Source organism: Athene noctua, chromosome 15 (assembly GCF_965140245.1).
Source record: "Athene noctua chromosome 15, bAthNoc1.hap1.1, whole genome shotgun sequence".
In the NCBI taxonomy this organism is placed as follows: Eukaryota; Metazoa; Chordata; class Aves; order Strigiformes; family Strigidae; genus Athene; species Athene noctua.
Window position 1 is genome coordinate 13,501,433 of NC_134051.1, and position 17,971 is coordinate 13,519,403.

Here is a 17,971-nt window from a genome sequence, read left to right on the forward strand (position 1 = left end):
ATGATCTCTTAAAGGTAAATCTTCTGATAAAACCTTTTGATACATTACTCTCTTGAGTAGAATGCAGCTGAGTATGGTTTTGGTACCTAAGAGCTAACTGGGCTCTTAGAGCACAGTTAGCTGCTCATTAATGAGTCAGGGTGGCCTTACTCAAGATGCTACCTCAGATCCTAAAAGGAAAGGTGTCTGCAGGAAGGAATCTGTCATTTGTTTCCCTGTGGGGAAGATGTACTTGTGTGGGCTCTCTTGGACATGAGTCACTGTTTAAGAGCATGAATTTGCCTGAGAAACAAGTGGATGACTATAACTTCAAAACTATAGTCATGACCCCGAGGAGCGAGTCAAATCTTTCATTCAGTTGATACGCTTAGTTTTAAAATAAGCAGTTGTAAACTGAGGTAAGATTGCTCTGCTGCTTTCTTGTGGTTTGTCTCTGGTTTTGCTAATAAAGACGCCGCTGTCTCATGCTTCGGGAGGAGTGTGTTTAACAGTGCCTTTGGTAGTTGCAGTTCACTGCATAATCTTGTCCTCCAGATACATTTCCATAGACCTTCTTTTGTTCAATATAAGTTGATTGAGGGCTGTAAGACTTTGTCAGTTAGGCTTATTTTGTGCTAGTTACAGAAGGTAAGATTACCATGAGTCTTCTGTGTTCTCAAGTAGCTAAGAAGCTTTTACATTATGGTATTTTATTAGAGCAGCTTTGGTTGCCCAGTGAAATAAAGCTAGGTCATTGAGGGGGTTTCTGGCCTGAAGGTGCACAAGCAAATAGTAATAGGATATAGGTGTGTTTACAAAAGCTTCAATACTAGTACTGTCATAAAGGAAAACTTTTTTTCTGCATTGCAGATCTAGTCATATGTAGTTGGCTCGAAAGGCCCATTTAGTGGAACTCTTAATATTTGTTAGGAAAACCAAGCACATACTTCTAGTCAATGGAATTTCTGATGTTTTTAAGTGAAGACAGGAATAGTTAAATGCATTCTTGCTATCATTTGTAGCTCTCTGTGGCGCACAAGCTCTCTATTCTTGTAACTTAAAAATCCTAAATTGGAAGTTCTTTGTTTAGCTGTATTACTTGCTGGAGTGAGTCTGTCTAAAGCATGTCAAAGAGGTTTGAAAATCTAATCCATTGTAACATCCAGCCTACTATAATCTTCTGATTTCTGTAGCTGATGAGGTTTACTTTTTATGTGTCAGTTTAAACATCTCTTGATGTCTTTATCACAATTGTTCAACCTCACATGATGTATTAGAGCAGAAAACTGTCTCTAGTTAAGAAGCTAATAATGCTGTAAAGGATATAAGCTTAAACGTAAGGGAAGTGATACTGCTAAGACACTTCATTATTCATCTCTGAGTCTAAGCTGTTGCCTAGGCTGTCTGGATCCAGGTCTAGATATCGAGGTGTTCTCAAGATCCTATGTGAAGTGTTGTATCCACATAGAGGGAAGAGTAAGTTTTGGACCTTAATGTTTTTATGATGTGAACCTGTTCCAGAGCAGCCTGCTTGGCTGGCTGTTTGCAGGACTGATGGGATTATGTGGTACAAGATGCACCTTGACAACAAAGGTAGCATTTATGCTGGGGCAGAGTAGGGCTGTGTTCATTTAAGTAACGTGACTACTTTGGAAGAGTGGCTTGGACTTTGAGTTGTTCGGGGGGTACATGCTAGGTCTGGAATAGGAGAAGGAGCTGCCTTTTCTTCAAGGTCACAACAGAAGAAAAAATGCTTTGCTTTTCTTCAGCCTGCTCCTGGAATGTGAGAGTTTGGTGTGGTGACCTGCTGGCACTTGATTTTTCAAGTGTTGACATTACTGTATATGTTGGAGTGCCAAGAAATTTTCCATTGTTTTAAATAGGAGCAAACCACACAGAGCAACTTGGTTTATTTGCACATCTCGAAGACTCTGTACTGCAGAGTACATATTCTCTGGGTTGTTTGTGTAATGAGTGTGTGATTGTCTTTCTACTGTGAGAGATAGCATGTTTATCGGAAAAAAAAAAATATATTCTGAACTCAATTCCTTCAAATACCTTTTTTGTAAGAAAAATATTATTCTTGATGACCAGGAATATTTTCTGTGGTAATTGTTTACCAGTGAATCTAACTTGCAGGTTGTCTATTCATTTTTGGCAGGAATTTTAATTCAGTTTTAACTGTAAAAGAAGTCTGAGATCTTTTTGGTTTTGGAGCCAGTAGTTAAACTCTTACTTTCCAAGAGCTGACTCCAAAATGCCAGTAAAGATTCTAACCGCTATAGAGGCAGGGACTATAGATAAAGATATAGGTAGAGTATGTGTATTCTACACATCTTGCGTAGAATAAACTCAAATTCACAATTTGAGGTAACTGATTTCAGTCTGCTGTAAATGTTTTAGTTCCAAGTGGCATGGTTTGAGATCAAGCTGAACAGAATATTGGGAAAACTGTTCTCCTTAACCATCTGCTTAGTTGCAAATGAAAACATGTTCTTATGCCTGTGTAGGAAGACTAAGTGTGACAAAACCTGAGTCACACATGAACTTGCGGTCACCAGCCACAAAGATGAAAGCATGCTCTAGTTACCTTTTGCAGCCCCACATTTCAGCCTGCAGTCAAATGCAACTTAATATTGTTTTTTAAGTACTGTTCTTTCTGGAGGATGGAATGGGTTTATTTGTAAAAGTACTTGTTAACTCCTGTTAACTGTATCTTGGTTAACAACGCATTTGTAACATCACTAGGGTACAACTAGGCAGAGAAAGTCTGGGTGATGCAATCTGTCTCCTGTGTATTTGCTGACTTCTGATTTAGGATTCCTCAGCTGGCTGCAGGTTACACTTTAAGCTTTCTGTGGAGCTGAATTATTTTATTCTGGGGGGTGGGGGAGAAGAGAAACTTGTTTTCCACACCTCTTGTTCAGATGATACACCATTGCTGTTAGGTATTTCTTAGCTGACTCCCAACACCAACCCTCTGTTAATACAGATTTTGACTTCATTGTGTTTGCTTCCCACAGGAGGAAGGTTGGGGCAATGAGAGCAAAGCAGCAACATGACTCAAGTGCATCTAGGGGTGGATTTCTATCTCATCCACTGTATCTGGTCATGTTGTCTCTGGTCTCCAGAGCCCTACACTTCAGGTAGCATCTGTAAAACCACTCTGGTGAGCAGACCAGACAGTGATGACTTTTTCTTTTTTCTAATTGCTGTTAAGTCCTTCTGGCTTAGCAATAATTTTGATACTCAACTATGTTGGGACCTTTAATGTAGAGCTGGGAACTGTCTTCTTATCTGTTCAGTGCTCTGGGCTGTAGTGAGGTTTCAAGTCATCTAAAAGCATTATGAGACTGGTGGTTTTGGTGGTTTTTGTTTGGAGTGTCACTGGAGAAACTATGGGGGTTTTTTAGTGAGATAAAACCCTTTATTTTTATTTCAATAGCATCACTAACTTACCAAATTCTTCCTTTCTTGCAGAATAATAAATATTATTTTTGAAAAGTATAGCAGCACAGTAACTACATCCCACTCTATTACTACACAACCACTTCCTTCAGTAACAGGAAGAAACATATGCTTAGTATAACACAGCAGCTTAGTTTATTTGGAAATATGTTTAACTTTGCTGAAGAGATTCAGTACGCCTAGGGGAAGGTACAAGAGAACCATGTGCTGGTAGAATTGGTGATTGTACAAATAGCACTTCAGCACTTTTGTTTTTCACAGTAGACCAAGATCCTTTCCTAAATATAGCCACGTTTACCAGTTCATAGAGGAAACAGCGTGTCAAATCCCCCTTTTATTTTCTTCTTTTCTGATGCCTTGCCTGCCTTCTGAAGTGATAAATAGCCAAGATTTCCAGAAGAGATTTTTGGGTGCTTCAGTCAACCGATGTCCCTCTTTGCAGACAGTAACAGATATTTGAAAATCAGCTCTGAAATTATGCCAGTTAATCAGTGTAGTCACCTAAAGATACTAATCTGATTTTCTGCTGATTTTACAAATGGGGATTGCATAATGAGCTATGTTTATAGGATAATGAAAGTTAAAGTCCCTTGTTGTTCCTGAGAATACTCAGTGGTTTAGTCTGACTTTTAAAAACAAGGACCAGGAGTTTTACACACCTAAATTTTAATTTGTTTAACTACAACCATTATGTTTGAAGCCATTAGGGCTCTGCTGTGTTCTGGATGGACAATATTGGAAGATAGTGTTGAACACAGTTAAGAATCTGACCTCACAGTCTAAAAAATCCAGGACTTTATTGCTAAGCAGCATCACTGACCCCTGTCTGAAGGAACCACTGGTGCACTGCAGGAAAGCTGTTCAAACCCACCCAAATAAAAACAGAACTGAAGCATTGGCTAATTAAAAACAAAACAAACTTACAGAAAGAAAACTTTTCAGCTGAGCCGAGCTGGAACTTCTGAAAATGAAGTTCACTCTCACTAATACTGCTGTAGTTCAGGTCCCTTTGGGGCACTGGCTGCCAGTGCCTAACTGTATACAAATAGTATATATTCATATTTGCTGTTTTCTCTTCAGTTTAATGGAAGGAGGGGGCTCTGTAGCCAATTGTGAGTGGTGCATCCCAGAAATGTCTAGCTCCATTTCCTGTTAATGACATTTTTCCATACAAACCTACATTCTACCGATTTCACTTTTCTTCCCAAGGGACTGTAGATTCTGTGCAGCACGGAGGGATAGCCCCAGTCATCAGCTCAGCCTGGTTTAAACAATAGTAAGTCACCTATTGCCTTAAAAAACCTGTGTGTGAAGTCCTTCAGGATCCTTTAATTGCCAGCATTCACAATACTTGGTTGTAACAGTTGATTCTCTTAAGGCTTTGGTGCTCCACTACAGGTTTTTTTCCTAACTTCCTTTTGCCTTTGTTAATGGCACTAACACCTGCCTCTTGTCTTAAGATACTGATAATTCCTGGTGTCTTAACTGGATACCAGCAACTTCAAGAGGCTGTTGAATTTTACAGAACCCAGTGAGTGTTTCTTCCCCTCCAGCATGTATTCTCCCTTAAAAGCAGTTTTCCACATAGCTCTGTTAATGTATGCAGGTGCTGTACAGAGTCCAACCCACAGCAGATAGAGTAGATATTAACAGCTACAGAGCTTAATGGGATGTTGTATGTATCAAGAAGGATGCAATAACTACCTATGACTATTCAGCCTTTGGATATGTTTTGTCCTCGTTCCCGTGTCTTTGGTCAAAAATAATTAAAGTGCTTCATGTCTTGGTGGAAGCTTTTTGTGTTTTGTTCTGTTTTTCACTTTGATCCTTAAACCTTAAGGAACTTACTGACATATGTTCTTTATCTCAAGTGAGTCTGCAATACTGAAACAAATGATTCTGGAAATGCAGATGTTCTTCATCGAATCAGTCTGATGCTAGGGATTAGTCTTATTTGTACAAGAGTAGTCTGACTTCAGACAGTGTCTGTCTCCTCAAACCTTAATAAGATACTCTCTCTCTCAAAAATATTACTGTTCATCCTTTTTGGGTAACTGCTGTTAATTTCTTTTTTCTTCCTTTACTGTAACTGTAGTTCCTTTGTATGTAAGTGCACACTTCACTTAGCTGGCTTTACAAAATGGAAGTTCCTCTTGAAAAACTTTATTTTAGGAACTCTTTGCTATCTGTTTGTTATTTCTAAGCCTGAGATTTTTCACATTAGATCCATGTACATTTATTTTACTATTTACACCTATCACAGTACATTTATATGGAATACCATCACACAGACAAACCAGCTACTGACAGCTAATATAGATATTAGATTCCACAAGGCTTAATCTGCATAGAGACCAGAAACACATTTAATGGTGAAACACAGATAAGTCTTCCTGTATTTCCCTTAATTTTAAACCCATTTGTGTAGACGGTGATCCTTCTATCACAAATATCTACTTCTGGAGTTGTCCATTTGTCTTGTGGTTAATTTGTCTTGGGTGGCTAGTGTCTTCCTATGCTTGATAGTTTATATTTCTTATGGTCATGAAATATGCAATCAATAGTTGTTTTAAGCATTGTTTAAGTATTAGTTAAATTTTGTTTGTCTTCCACTCTCCTCCCAGCAACCTACCAGTGATAAATAATCTCATACTACGTGTAATTTCTAATAGTGGACAAAACTCTCTGGGTGAATATTTCTCTGACTTCATGTGAGGTGGTGATCTAAAAGAGGGATGACACTGCTTTGGACTACATCCATCTATTGGCAGATTACTGTAACTGTGCTTGCTAAAGCTTTACCAGAGACTTATTTTCCCTGGTACACGCAATATTCATTTGACTTGAGTAACTCAGAAATCATATGGGATATAAAAATCTATCTCTACTTGCAGCATCCTTGTCACTGATCCTCATTCTTTAGAAAGAATTGGAAGTGAAACTCCACAGCAAAGTAGTTGGACATCACGCTAATTTGATAATATTTTGTATACAACATAAGTTGTCCTAAAGTTGCTTCACTTGCCAGTTGCACTATATACAGCATTGCTACTTGTGGCTTTTGTTTTGAAAAGCAGACAAAATGGGGTATTTCAGCAATTTTTTGAGTGATGTTTGTCAGGGGGGAAAAGTGTACAACAAATTCTTACAAAGTGATGGCCTGTTAAAATAGCTGGTTTATGCCTTACTGGATGAAACATATCCTCTTTTCACTTTTATCACTGGGGTGTTTTTGTTGACTACTACAGATCTTTTCTGGTCACCGGACAGCCACTATATAGATTTCTTTTGTTTTTAGGCATGCGTGTTGAGCGATCCATGCAACAGTGAAGAACCTGCCATTGTACATTCCATGTATTACTGTTGTACCAGTTGCTCTTGATTCCGTTAGCAGGATGCTGTTAGTTCCCCTCACTCTACAGTTTCATTCAATGAAAACCTTTGAAAAGACAAACATAGTAGAGAGGCCAGAGCTACATGATGTTGCATTGTGTGGCCCCACAACAATCTTTAATAATAGCCAATCCTGCTTTGGCTATGGTGGGCTTGCTTGGAGGAGGTTCTGCCTTCTTTTCTGCTGGGCTGCCTGCAATGTTCAAAACAGGACACGATTGAAACCAAGAGCTGCTCAAACTTTCTTCCTATTTCTGGCTTAAAGAATGCAAACCTTTCCTGCCCTCCCCCGCAACCCTGAATTTTTTTAACTCTTGTTTGAACAATACATCTAACACTTTGGTAGTAACCAAGCTGGTATGTGGATTCAGACTGCTCAGGAAGTCTTCAGGGAAGGGAGTTAAGAGGAAGTAAAGAATCCAAGAGGATTTACCCAAGGGGAGGGTAAACTTCTCAAATCTTCTTCAATCCAGGTGTTCCTGTTCACAGCCACAGGGTCAGATAACAGGTCCTTCCACAGAAGGTCATCTTACTGTGTTTAAACCCTAACAACTAAGGAGTTGAAGAACAAAAGTATTGCTAGATTTATTCTCTCATCAATTTGGATGTCATATGGAGGAGAACAAGATAAAGGTAGGTTTTAATTTTTCAGGGTGAAAAGAATCTTTATCTCTAACTTCGCATTTAAATGCAGTGACATGAAGTAAACTAACAAGGGAGACAAGTCATGCTCCCTGTGACTAAAAGGGCATAAATAATTAGTGATCCATCTTAAAATGTGTCTGTCAACCTTGTACTTGAACTTCATAGTCATTCCACATCCTTCTGGAAACTCTTTAGCAAGATTGTGATCTGTGTAAAATGGCAGTGTGTTTGGATACCAACATCTTCAGCTGGTAGACCAAATGCACTTTCTAAGAAGGGCACCACTCTTACTTGACTATATTCCTGTCCAAGAGTTCAGTTCGAGACAGGTCAGAAATCAACCTGTTAACTTTTAGAGCTCATGCTCTGACTGTTTTCTTTGAAAGTTGCAGCTAAAAGCTTCCAGGGGATCATGTAATCTGCATAGTTTCTGAGAAATTCATGTGATTGGAGTTCTGTCCATAAGTGATTGGGGTTGATGTGATCAAAAAGCCTATTTATGCTGGTAAGATGTAAGATATTTGGGGCAGCTATGGAATTTTGCAGTCTCTTCTCTGGTTTCCATTTTGCCTACAGTAAAACAAGCAACCTTTGCTTCAGGTACCCTAGCATATAAAGAGATATTTTTCTTGGTCATTTTTGCAAAACCAGATGGGAAAACTATTGGCAAAAATAAATCTAGTTGCTTACTAAAGTGGGTTGTGGTAACACGTATTCAAATATACTTTGCATATTTAAAACACACAAAGCAATTTTAAAGTGGCCATAGATGACCATAGATGGACTGAGTTTTAAGGGGTAATTGGGCATCTGAATTCTAAGTGGCCAGCAACTGCTGACACACTGTCTTGTTTCAGGGTGATCTAGCTAGATAAACCTAGCTTTTGGCAGAGGCTGCCCCAGCATGGCCTTTGAAAATTATTTTTTATACAGTGTCCTTGGAGTTTTTCCTATTCTTGTTTTTCTTAATGTTTAGGAACTCACTTGTAGGAGACTGTGTTGCTTTGTCTAAGGGTTTTAACTTGGTGCGAAGGAATTCAGCCATCTCTTTGTCTTCTTCTTTCTCTCTGATGGGGAAAAAAAGAAAACAAATCTGTTACAGAAATAACAATTTTTTTCTCTGTAAATGAGACAGTAAAAGCTAGAGTAGCTAGGATCAAATCACTAGTAAACAATTCACTTCTTTGTTCTTTTTAAAAACACTTAATTTTGCTGCTTACTAAAGAGCAAAATATTTGCTTACATGAAAACAGTACCAAACTTCTTGTAGAACCAAGACAGAATTTTCCACAAGGTTCTTTACTTCTTTCTGACAGTGTTGGATTTGTTATATTCCCTAGTCAATCGATTTAAACCATAATGTATCACCTACTTCAAGTTGGCCTCACAAGTGCTTCACAATGTTTCCTCTACAGAGTAAACCAGAGGACACGTATGGCTGTGACTGTACTGCTTATTTTTAAAGGCCACCTTAGACAGAAGACTGGATCTTGTGGTCTTCTCCTGTTTGTGTTTAGCAAAACCAAGTATATTTCTCTCTGCATGAAGATGACAGCATTAGGCCCAAAATAAAAAGACTGTGTTGCAAACCTTGATTGTATCTATCAACAGTATTTCTGTGTTAGTTCCTTTGCTATTTTGTTACTGAAACATTAACAGTGGGCACACTGAGTATCTCAGTTTAGAGAAAAAGCAGATATTCTTATCAAGACTTCTAAAGAAAAGCCTTGGGTTTTACTGCAGATGTGAATTGACACTGATGCATTCACATTTGCATAGTGCACAGCAGTACATTTTCAGTAGTCTACAATTAAGCTTCTGTATTGTCTGGCTGCTGCTGCTGAGGTTTTTGTGATTTTCACATCGAACTAGCAGTTGAGAGCTCTGCATTACATTACTAGCCCAGGCTTCTTGTCAGCTGCTGACTTTGGCCAGCTCTCTTTGATCAGCTGCGGGACTCTGGCAAGCTTTCTCCTCTCCTGTCCTTTGCTTGCTTAGAATTTAAATGTGTTGGAAGAGATACTGTTAGTTGGGATAAATGGATTGATGAGCCTTGCATCTTTACTGTTGAAAGAGACAGGTGAAGTATTAGCAAAACTATTTGTAGAGTGGTGGGATCTCAGTGCGACAGCTGAAAATCAACTTTTAAGGAAGACCACAGTTTTCTCAGCAACTTTGGGCTAAAATACCGAGATGAAACCATTCTGAACTCACTTACGCTTTAGGTTAGTTAGACCTGTGTTACTGATTGAATTCTCTTTTTTGTTGTGGCAGGGTGAGAATAGTAGTAATAAAATCTGACCACATTAATAATTTGTTTGGGAATTAAAAAAAAGAAAATAAAAAGGCAGATTTTAGATGTCTACAAATACCCCCCTTGTAGAATTCCATTTCATGTCTTCTATGCCAAGGTGATCCTCTGGTAGCAGCAAAAATCCTCCCTGTTTTAATGGTAAATGCCCAGACACTTTATGGTAGGAAAGTAAAAAGCCAAACCCAGCTGTAATCATGAGATGACTGAATCACTAATGGGATAAAGTCACAGAAGAGCAGGCATCTAGTTTTAATGTTTTTCCTATGGAACCAGGAGACTTTTAACTTAGTAAGTTGTTTTAAAGGACCAATTCTCTTCCATTTATGTCAATGTAAATTCTGTCACTTGCTCCAGTGTAGTATTAGACTTGTGAAATCTCATTAATAAGTTCACTTTCTTTTAGTTCTTACCGTAATCTCTCCACCTCTGCATCATCTACAAGAAAATCTCTTTTTTGTACCAGTCTATGAATCTTCTGAATCAGTTCATCCTCTCTCTGCTTCTCCATCTTTGTTTTTTCTTTTTCTGGTCAAAAACAGAGGAGATACTATTACTTTGGATTCTGTGGGGTGGACATTGCAGATGTCTAAGAATGAACTGCTGATTCAAGTCAATGGCTCTTCAGACCTGAGTCACTAAAACCCCAGCAAGTTCTGGTCACTGCCTCTTTCCTCTCTTCCACTTGCTGCTGTTGTATCTGATCAGCTTAATGGTCTGGACACTCCGTGGGGCTTGCCAAGCCTGCTTTTAATATTAAATTACTCTGCAAGACACTGCTTTGAATTTTTTAAAGAGCTTTGGTAAGAAAACAGTCCAGGATGCTTCATTAAAATCCATGGTACAAACTCCCTTTGACCATAGGAGCAATGAGACTACACAGAAAGGAACTACTTCACTGTATTTCATGACAGCTTTGGCTGTTGAACACTTTTTTTTTTCTACTCTGGTAAGGCAGGTGAGCTGCAAATCCACACAAATAGCATAAACTGTAAAATGTGGAAAAATAAATGAAAGTGTTTATTTTCCCTGTGCTTCAAAATTCCAGGTAATGTATGTCCTTGTTAAGTGGCCAGTCTGTAATGACTAGGCTGCTATAAACACAATTTCTGTGGGGGAAAAAAAAAAAGTGCCTGTCACAAGCTAAAACTCATGAATGTTAAGGATTACAGAGCTGTAGTTTAAGATTATAAAGCAAATAGTGAACTGAAATCTTTAAAACTAGCAAGTAGAGCAGAGATTAGAAAGCCAGAGGCAAACCCCAGCCCACATTTCCTCAAGCTGAAAATTTTGACTAGCTGAGAAGACACTTTGCATTAAATCAAGAATTTTGCTTTTGAGCAGTAGAGCTGTGCTTAGAGAACCATAAAATAAAATACAGTAAGAGTTGAGGGAAGGAGGGCAAGCTGCTTGCAGTCTGATGCATCTAAGCTACGTTATGTCTGTTGATTGAACTTAAGATTAAACAGCTAAATAAATCAGACATTTGAAAATAATTATTTAATACAGCTTAATTTTGGATCATGGGCTTCAGGACATGTACTGCTGGGAATTTCTGTAATAAATCCATTCTTTAGTAAGTAAGGCAAAAGCACCTTGAATATATTTTCAAGACAGTGAAATTCTGTAAGTCTCAATCTCAAATGCATATTCCTTGGAGAATTTTTGAATTATGGTCTGACAGTAGCAGAGGAAATAATTTGTAACATAACATAAGGCTGCTTTGTCTAGGATGCATTTTGTGTGTTTTATCTTTTATAAATGATAAAGGAAGGTGGTTATTGACTGCTATGAAGATTTCAAGACCTCTGCATTGTTACCTACAAAGAATTCCTGTGATTAATGCTGAATTTGCAGCAGAGAAAAAAGGAGAATGCTTAGAAATCACTGCTTTTTCTTGCTTTGCCTCTTACATCTGTGGAGCAAGGGATCTCCTCACTACTGAAGGTAGAAGCTACTTTCTATACTTCCTTTCAATCTATCCTCTTCCCAGATTGGGATGTGCTCTCCCATGACATCTTCCAGGAAGCTGCCTGCCAAATACATGCATCCTGAATTGTGGCAAAGTACTGCATGCTCTGTGTACTAAATGACTGATCCCATGTCTACCGAAACCAAAGAGCAGGTCTCACTCTGCAAGTCTCTATACTAACAGGAAAATTATGATAAAGACGTTATGACTGAACTCATTTCTGGGAAGTGTTTTTCTAGGTTAGGCACATGCTGTGTCAGCACTTAGTTCTGTGTGAATGCCAGCAGCTTTGTCTTTAAGACAAAAGTATTCTTATGAGTCTGCCAAAAGGTGGTGCTACTGGAACTGCACGTACTTAATTCTTAAGTTTGAGATTTGCTAAGTGCTAAGGAGAAACTTCTGTGGATCTCTGCTTAAGACTTTGTGACTGAAAAATAGTTTCTTAAAGGTTTTTAATTAAAAAAAACCCAAACAAACAAAAAAGGAAACCAATCAACCCTTACCTGTTAATTAAAAGTATGGGTAGGAAAGCTGCAGACTAGATGAGGCAAGGCAATGGGAATAATTCTGATGTTTTCTAGGATCCATAATCTTTTTCAATACTGTTTAAACCAGTAACGTACCAACAGTGCTATTAGAAAATAAAAATGTGACCTATAAGTAACTAAGCATAAAGAAAGAAAGAAAAAATAAGAAAGATTATGGATCCACTTTTGTTGGGTGTAAAGAAAACTGGAAAAGTTCTCGTACAACTAAGAACATGTGGCCTCAGAGTAGACCCCTGTTTCATGAGTGACCTTCTCTCTCCTTTCTGGGCAGAAAGTTGTCCTTTAAAGTTGCACAATGAAATGTGGGGGGAAAAATGAGTATAACCAAAGGAAAGTCAAAACTTGTTCTTAATAGTTAGGTAGCTGCAAATTATTTCTGAAGGGTGCTAGAGGCCATGCAGTAATATCCAGTGTAAATAACCCACTGCAGCTGCTAAGTGTTTTGTGGGATCTGCCTCCACATTTTCTCTTGAACAGAGCAGGACTGTTGTGGATGATCTAAAACAGCAAAGCTGTAGTGAAGCAAAATCACTCATTGATTTCAGCTGGAGTTTGGAGCTAAGGACTGCAAAACTGCCCACAAGTCTGTCCCTCCTTAGAGCAGTGAATTTCCAGAGAATTAAGGCAAAACACAAAGAAGACATTTGCCCCTTGCTTTTTGCAGAAATCCATTTTACTTTATTCTAGGAGGTCGATTTAACTACAGGTGTGACAATGAATTGGTGTACCAAGGAAAAAAATTCACTCAGTGATGGTTATAAAACCCCTCCTCTTTCTCCCTTTTATCTTGGGTATCTCAGCCCTTTGTCTTTTCTACCTGACAATCTCTGTGCCACTTGATTCCCTAGAGATTGCCAAGGGAGTACAAGAACTAAGAAATGTGCACCTTGTTTGAGTGATACTTGCAGGGTTGCTGCCAAGGGAGCAGTGAAATACAGCCTGAAAAGAAATTTAGAGACCAGGACATTAAAGGTGGGAAGGAAAATAGGAAGAAAAAATAAGGACTAGAGGAAAGAGATATGAAACTCAACCTTGGGGAGATACTTCTAATTGTCAGGGACAGAGGTGTGTTCCTGACATCTCACCCATCCATGCATCACCCAAGCATTATCCTAATATTGGATTGGAGATAGCCATTACCTGGGACTGCTACCAAGCTCTGCAGCTCCTTCTTAAGGTTCATAATGTCTTTGCACAGCTGGATGTCATCCATCCTGCAGAAACAGAAAAAGCATGGTCAGAGACATGCAAACTCCATCCTGTGGTGATGGGATTGGCCAGATCTCATCTGAATACATGATACTGTCCCTTGCCTGGGACCTGTGCATCAGCTTGAAATGCAGAGGTTTAACCTTGGGACACAGACACTGTTCATTCATCAGTTTTAACAGATAGCAAAAGGTATTTAATACTAAATGTCTGTTGAGGCCTTGATTACTTATCTTACTGGGATCTAATTTGTGTGTAGGCCATATCTGTTACTGCGTATTATTTCAGATGCCTTTTTGCTTTCTTGAACATCACCAAACATTCTGGAATGGGCATCTGTGTATTTAATAATCATAAAAAAGACAGGTGTGCCATATTGCACATACTGCAGCAACAGTTTTTCACTAGGGAAAAGAGCAAGGCTGAGAATAACAGGGAGCCTGGGAAGGGGCAGCAGAAGCCCATACATTATTTGGCACAGCCAAGACAAGGCTTATATTTCACTACCAACTTTTCTTGCAACCTTACTAATAATTTAGCCCTAATATCAAAGATCTGAAAACTGTCATAATTCAGCATCTAACTATTTTGAAGTTGTGCCTTGGGTGAATGTCTTCTGTGGTTGATGTGACTGCTTCAAATCCTTGATGTGTGCAGAAAGTCCATTAAGTCATAGAAGACAGCTAAAAAAAAAATCTGTAACGTTAGCAGAAACTGCATGTTCAGTTCTTACTGAAACTGATACCTATCTTGAGAGCTGCTATAATGAATTATTCCCCTGGAAGTGAGCTAGCTTCAGCATTAGCTTCCTGACAAATGTTTTATTTTGGCATCTCAGCCATATTGGCAGCCAAGGCTCAGGTGTTGGTTCTGAGGGCTGCATTATGGGCTTCCGTTTTGAAATCACACCCTGAAGAATACAGAAAAACCTGCCTTTGTGAATAATTGTACATTCTTCAACTTGGATGTCATCAACACTATCCTTGCCCACAGATCTCGGTGCCCTTGTTTCATAATCCTGTGCCTGAAAGGTGGATTGCCTGTTGCCTAAGTACCTGAAGGGAGCTGAAGTGCTATCAGAACAGGGGTAGTCACAGTGGTATTTCAAGAGAAGAAACCTAAGAGATTAAAGTGTGTGTATGTGAGAGCGAGCACACAAAGGATAACGCAGTCAAATTATTGAATTAAGTGAGGAGTGAAGAAAGTAGCTGTTTCTGGCACCAAAAAGATTTCAATCACAACCTGAGAGCTGTTATTCTGCCTGCTGCCTCTGCAAGGGATGCAGGTCTCCACAGGGAGCTGCCCTTCAGCTGCTTTGCTCACCTTATTAAAACATGTTGATCCTTTTATTATTTGCTGCTTTGGTTAATTCCATCTTGCCTGTTCTGCTACTTTCATTGTGCGTGGTAGGATTCAATAATCTTAATGTTTTTTTCCAACCTCAGTGATTCTGTGACAACTATTCCTGCCTGTTTACTTCTCTCTTCCCAAAATATGACAGTGAAAATACCTCTGATAATTTTTCTTGCTGATGTCTCTTCCTCGTTTAGGTGCCACTGTCACCTCTGCTGGGGATCTGCTCTCCCACCATACATCTGTCTTGTAAGACTTATTTTTATTGGAAAGATTAGCATGCTAGCCTCAGGGTTAGTCTGTGGTTCACTGCTGTATGTGTTTAGGACACTTGGAGGCAGAGACATTTCTACTGATGATTATTGTTGCTTGGGCTCACTATATATTCATGCTGATTATAAGCAAAACCTGTTATACTCTTGAGATCTATCATGCTAAATGCTACTGAAATTACTTCTATCAATTAACAATCTTAAACAGTATACCCCTCAGGAGAATCAATATTCAAAATGTGCTGGGATGTAAGCAAGGCTTACAGCTCCTTATCCATTTGGCGTTCATGCAGTTTGGGTGTCATATTAATACAATGTGTTAATATATTTAAGGAAAATGACCACAGTTAACAAGATGACTGTTGGCTAGAAATGTTCAGTATTGAACTGCTGTATTCAAATGATATCTAGGGGCCAGACCTTCAGCTAGTGAAAATAACACTGAATTTCTACAAGAGAGATCTCCATGACATACAGATAGAGGATATTCTTTCTTCTGTATCAGGTAGGTTGCACTTCATGCTGGGAAGATCTGAAAGATACTAATTAAAATACTTCACTTTATCAGTTTTGTTCCCTGTCCTCAAGGAACTTCTAAAAGCTAATGCCACTGCTCTTCTCTCAGGATTTTCAAGAATTTAAAATATTGGCAGTATGTTCCAAGTGAGTAAGATCACTGATGTTTAGTAGTCCCTACAGCCTCTATGCTCAATTTGTGGCAAAGGTGCTGGCCTTATTGCAACTGTAGTTGCAATTTCTCCCATTATTTTCACTCTTTTTTTTTAAATCTGACTGCAGAGCACATAGCTAGCACTTTCTCTATACATTCTTTGCATCTCTTTCTCCTGAGACCTAAACTTTGTTCCTGCCTTGTAACTCACAGGAGAGAAGTAAATAAGTGGCCAAGCACTTATGGGCTGTAACAGCTCTGTGACAATCTGCATTCTGAAAGTCATAAGCCAGATGACATCCCTGGTGTCCCAGCTCTCTAGCCTAGTGCATTCTGATGATGGACAAAGACTAAAGCCAGCATCAGTACCAATCCCATTAAGCACATGGACCATCTTTCCTCCCATCTGTGTCAAAGAGCCTTTGTGTTTCATCCACTCCATGGTGCTGATTAGGAAAAAAATAAGATATGCTTAAATGACCAAATTTATGGGACATATTCATAAAAACTACGTGAAGGCTTAATCCATCTGATTTAATTAAAGTAGGAGGTGTAGTTGCTTGTAACTATAAAGCACATCACACATCTGCTAGCAAATAATACTGAATGTAGGGCTACAATTGCTGTCCTGGGCAAGAGTCACCTTGTTGCCCTCAAAGAAAAGGGAAGAGGAAGAACTCCTGGGAAAGAAAGCTCTTGGAAGGCCATTCCATCTGTACCGGTACTACGCCTCTTGTCTCTTTTTCCCTTTATGCTCTGGTTCTTGGATGTGAGCAGCTACAGGAGGCCCAGGAAAAGTTAATATTGCTTCTGAAAAAAAAAAATCAAATCCCAGTGGATTTATCATCTGAAAGCTGGATAGTCAGCAGGGTTTGACTGAGAGAATATTTGTATTACTGTCAGACCTCTTTAGGAAGTAAAAAGAGCTTTTGGGAATCTTAAAGAAAGGAGGAATCTGCAGAGGAGAGAAAACAAAACTCCTCTGGCCCCCTTAACCCTCTACAGAGAAACTGGAGAAACACACTCAGCCTAATCCTGCAGCACTTTTTCTCCTACATTATAAGTTAGATTTATCAGAGTGCAAGATGGGCAAGAGAAGAAGTTACACAGACTATTGTCCAGCTTATTTAAGAGCACTGTTATGCTCCCTGTGTATCTGGTGCTTTTCTTGAAGGAGAGCAGCACAGTCAGGTTGTTGGTCTGTGCAGAATGTAGTGGCTTTTTCCCTACAGATACAGCATGGTATAGGGTACTGAAATGACACCCCCCCGGGGCTGTTTGTTATTTGCAAAGCTGCTCCAGACATTTGCATAACATTTGCAGTACACAAACAACCTTCGCCCAACTCTCTGTTCTCTGGAATAGACAGTACATTCTTTCCAGTCCCTGTGAATTTGGTTTTGATGTTGCAGAAAAAAACAGCAGTAAAGCAAACAGCGGTTAAAATATGTCAGGTTTTCCCCCAGAGCTGAGCTTTAAATGTCTGCCCAGCAATCTTAAACATTTGAGTATGATAAAACATTTCTTAGTAAGAGCCCAAATCCATTTCTGGAGTAACTGCAGTAGTACTGAACTAGGGATGAATTCTCAGTGTGCTTTCATGTATTCCTGACACACCGTCTGCAATTCTGCTTTTCTGTTTCTTGATGGCTTATGGCAAGAAACCCTCTGTACGCTTGGAGATATCACTTAAGCATGTATTATTATTTTCTGTCTTGGTATTTCAAGCTATATCATCAAAACCTAAAAACAGACTCTGTTTGCCGAAAAAAAAAAAAAAAAAAAAGATGAAATAGCTCATAATGAATACACAGCATGAGCAAAAGATTTTCTAAACGTGTCACAAAATGACAGGAAAATAAGTGGGTCGGAAGAGTCTGCAGTAATCTGGCACAGTGACTCAGCCCCAATATGTGTTTCTGTGGTCCAGTTACCAGGAGAAGAATGCTCTGAGCGTTGTCATTCCCATAAGATTCACAAGTGAGGTGACAGCATGAGTCACCTCTGCTGTGCACCATCTGGACTGAGGGGGAGCAGGGCAAGGAAACAGAGGAGAGCTCCTATTCAGCTGTGCCCTGTCAGGTCTCGGAGGCTGTGGAAGATAATGGCAGACAAGACTTAAAAAAGAAACATTCTCTACTGTGCACAGAA

General features: G+C 39.1%; 1 protein-coding gene across 2 annotated transcripts in view; it reads right to left on the reverse strand.

Moving 5' to 3' along the window:
• Window positions 1-3,185: 3,185 nt before the first annotated feature.
• The window catches only part of LOC141966324 (bMERB domain-containing protein 1), a 72,245-nt gene continuing 57,459 nt past the window's right edge, over window positions 3,186-17,971 (reverse strand). The window contains exons 3-6 of one of the 2 annotated variants that reach the window (XM_074918849.1): window positions 13,457-13,530; window positions 10,210-10,324; window positions 8,470-8,552; window positions 3,186-7,033 (exon numbers count right to left, since the gene is read on the reverse strand). In XM_074918849.1, the coding sequence (XP_074774950.1) occupies window positions 6,921-7,033; window positions 8,470-8,552; window positions 10,210-10,324; window positions 13,457-13,530 (385 nt within the window). In that variant the 3' untranslated portion in view covers window positions 3,186-6,920. The remainder of the gene's footprint in view (window positions 7,034-8,469; window positions 8,553-10,209; window positions 10,325-13,456; window positions 13,531-17,971) is intronic. The other variant, XM_074918850.1, reaches the window with a different exon arrangement.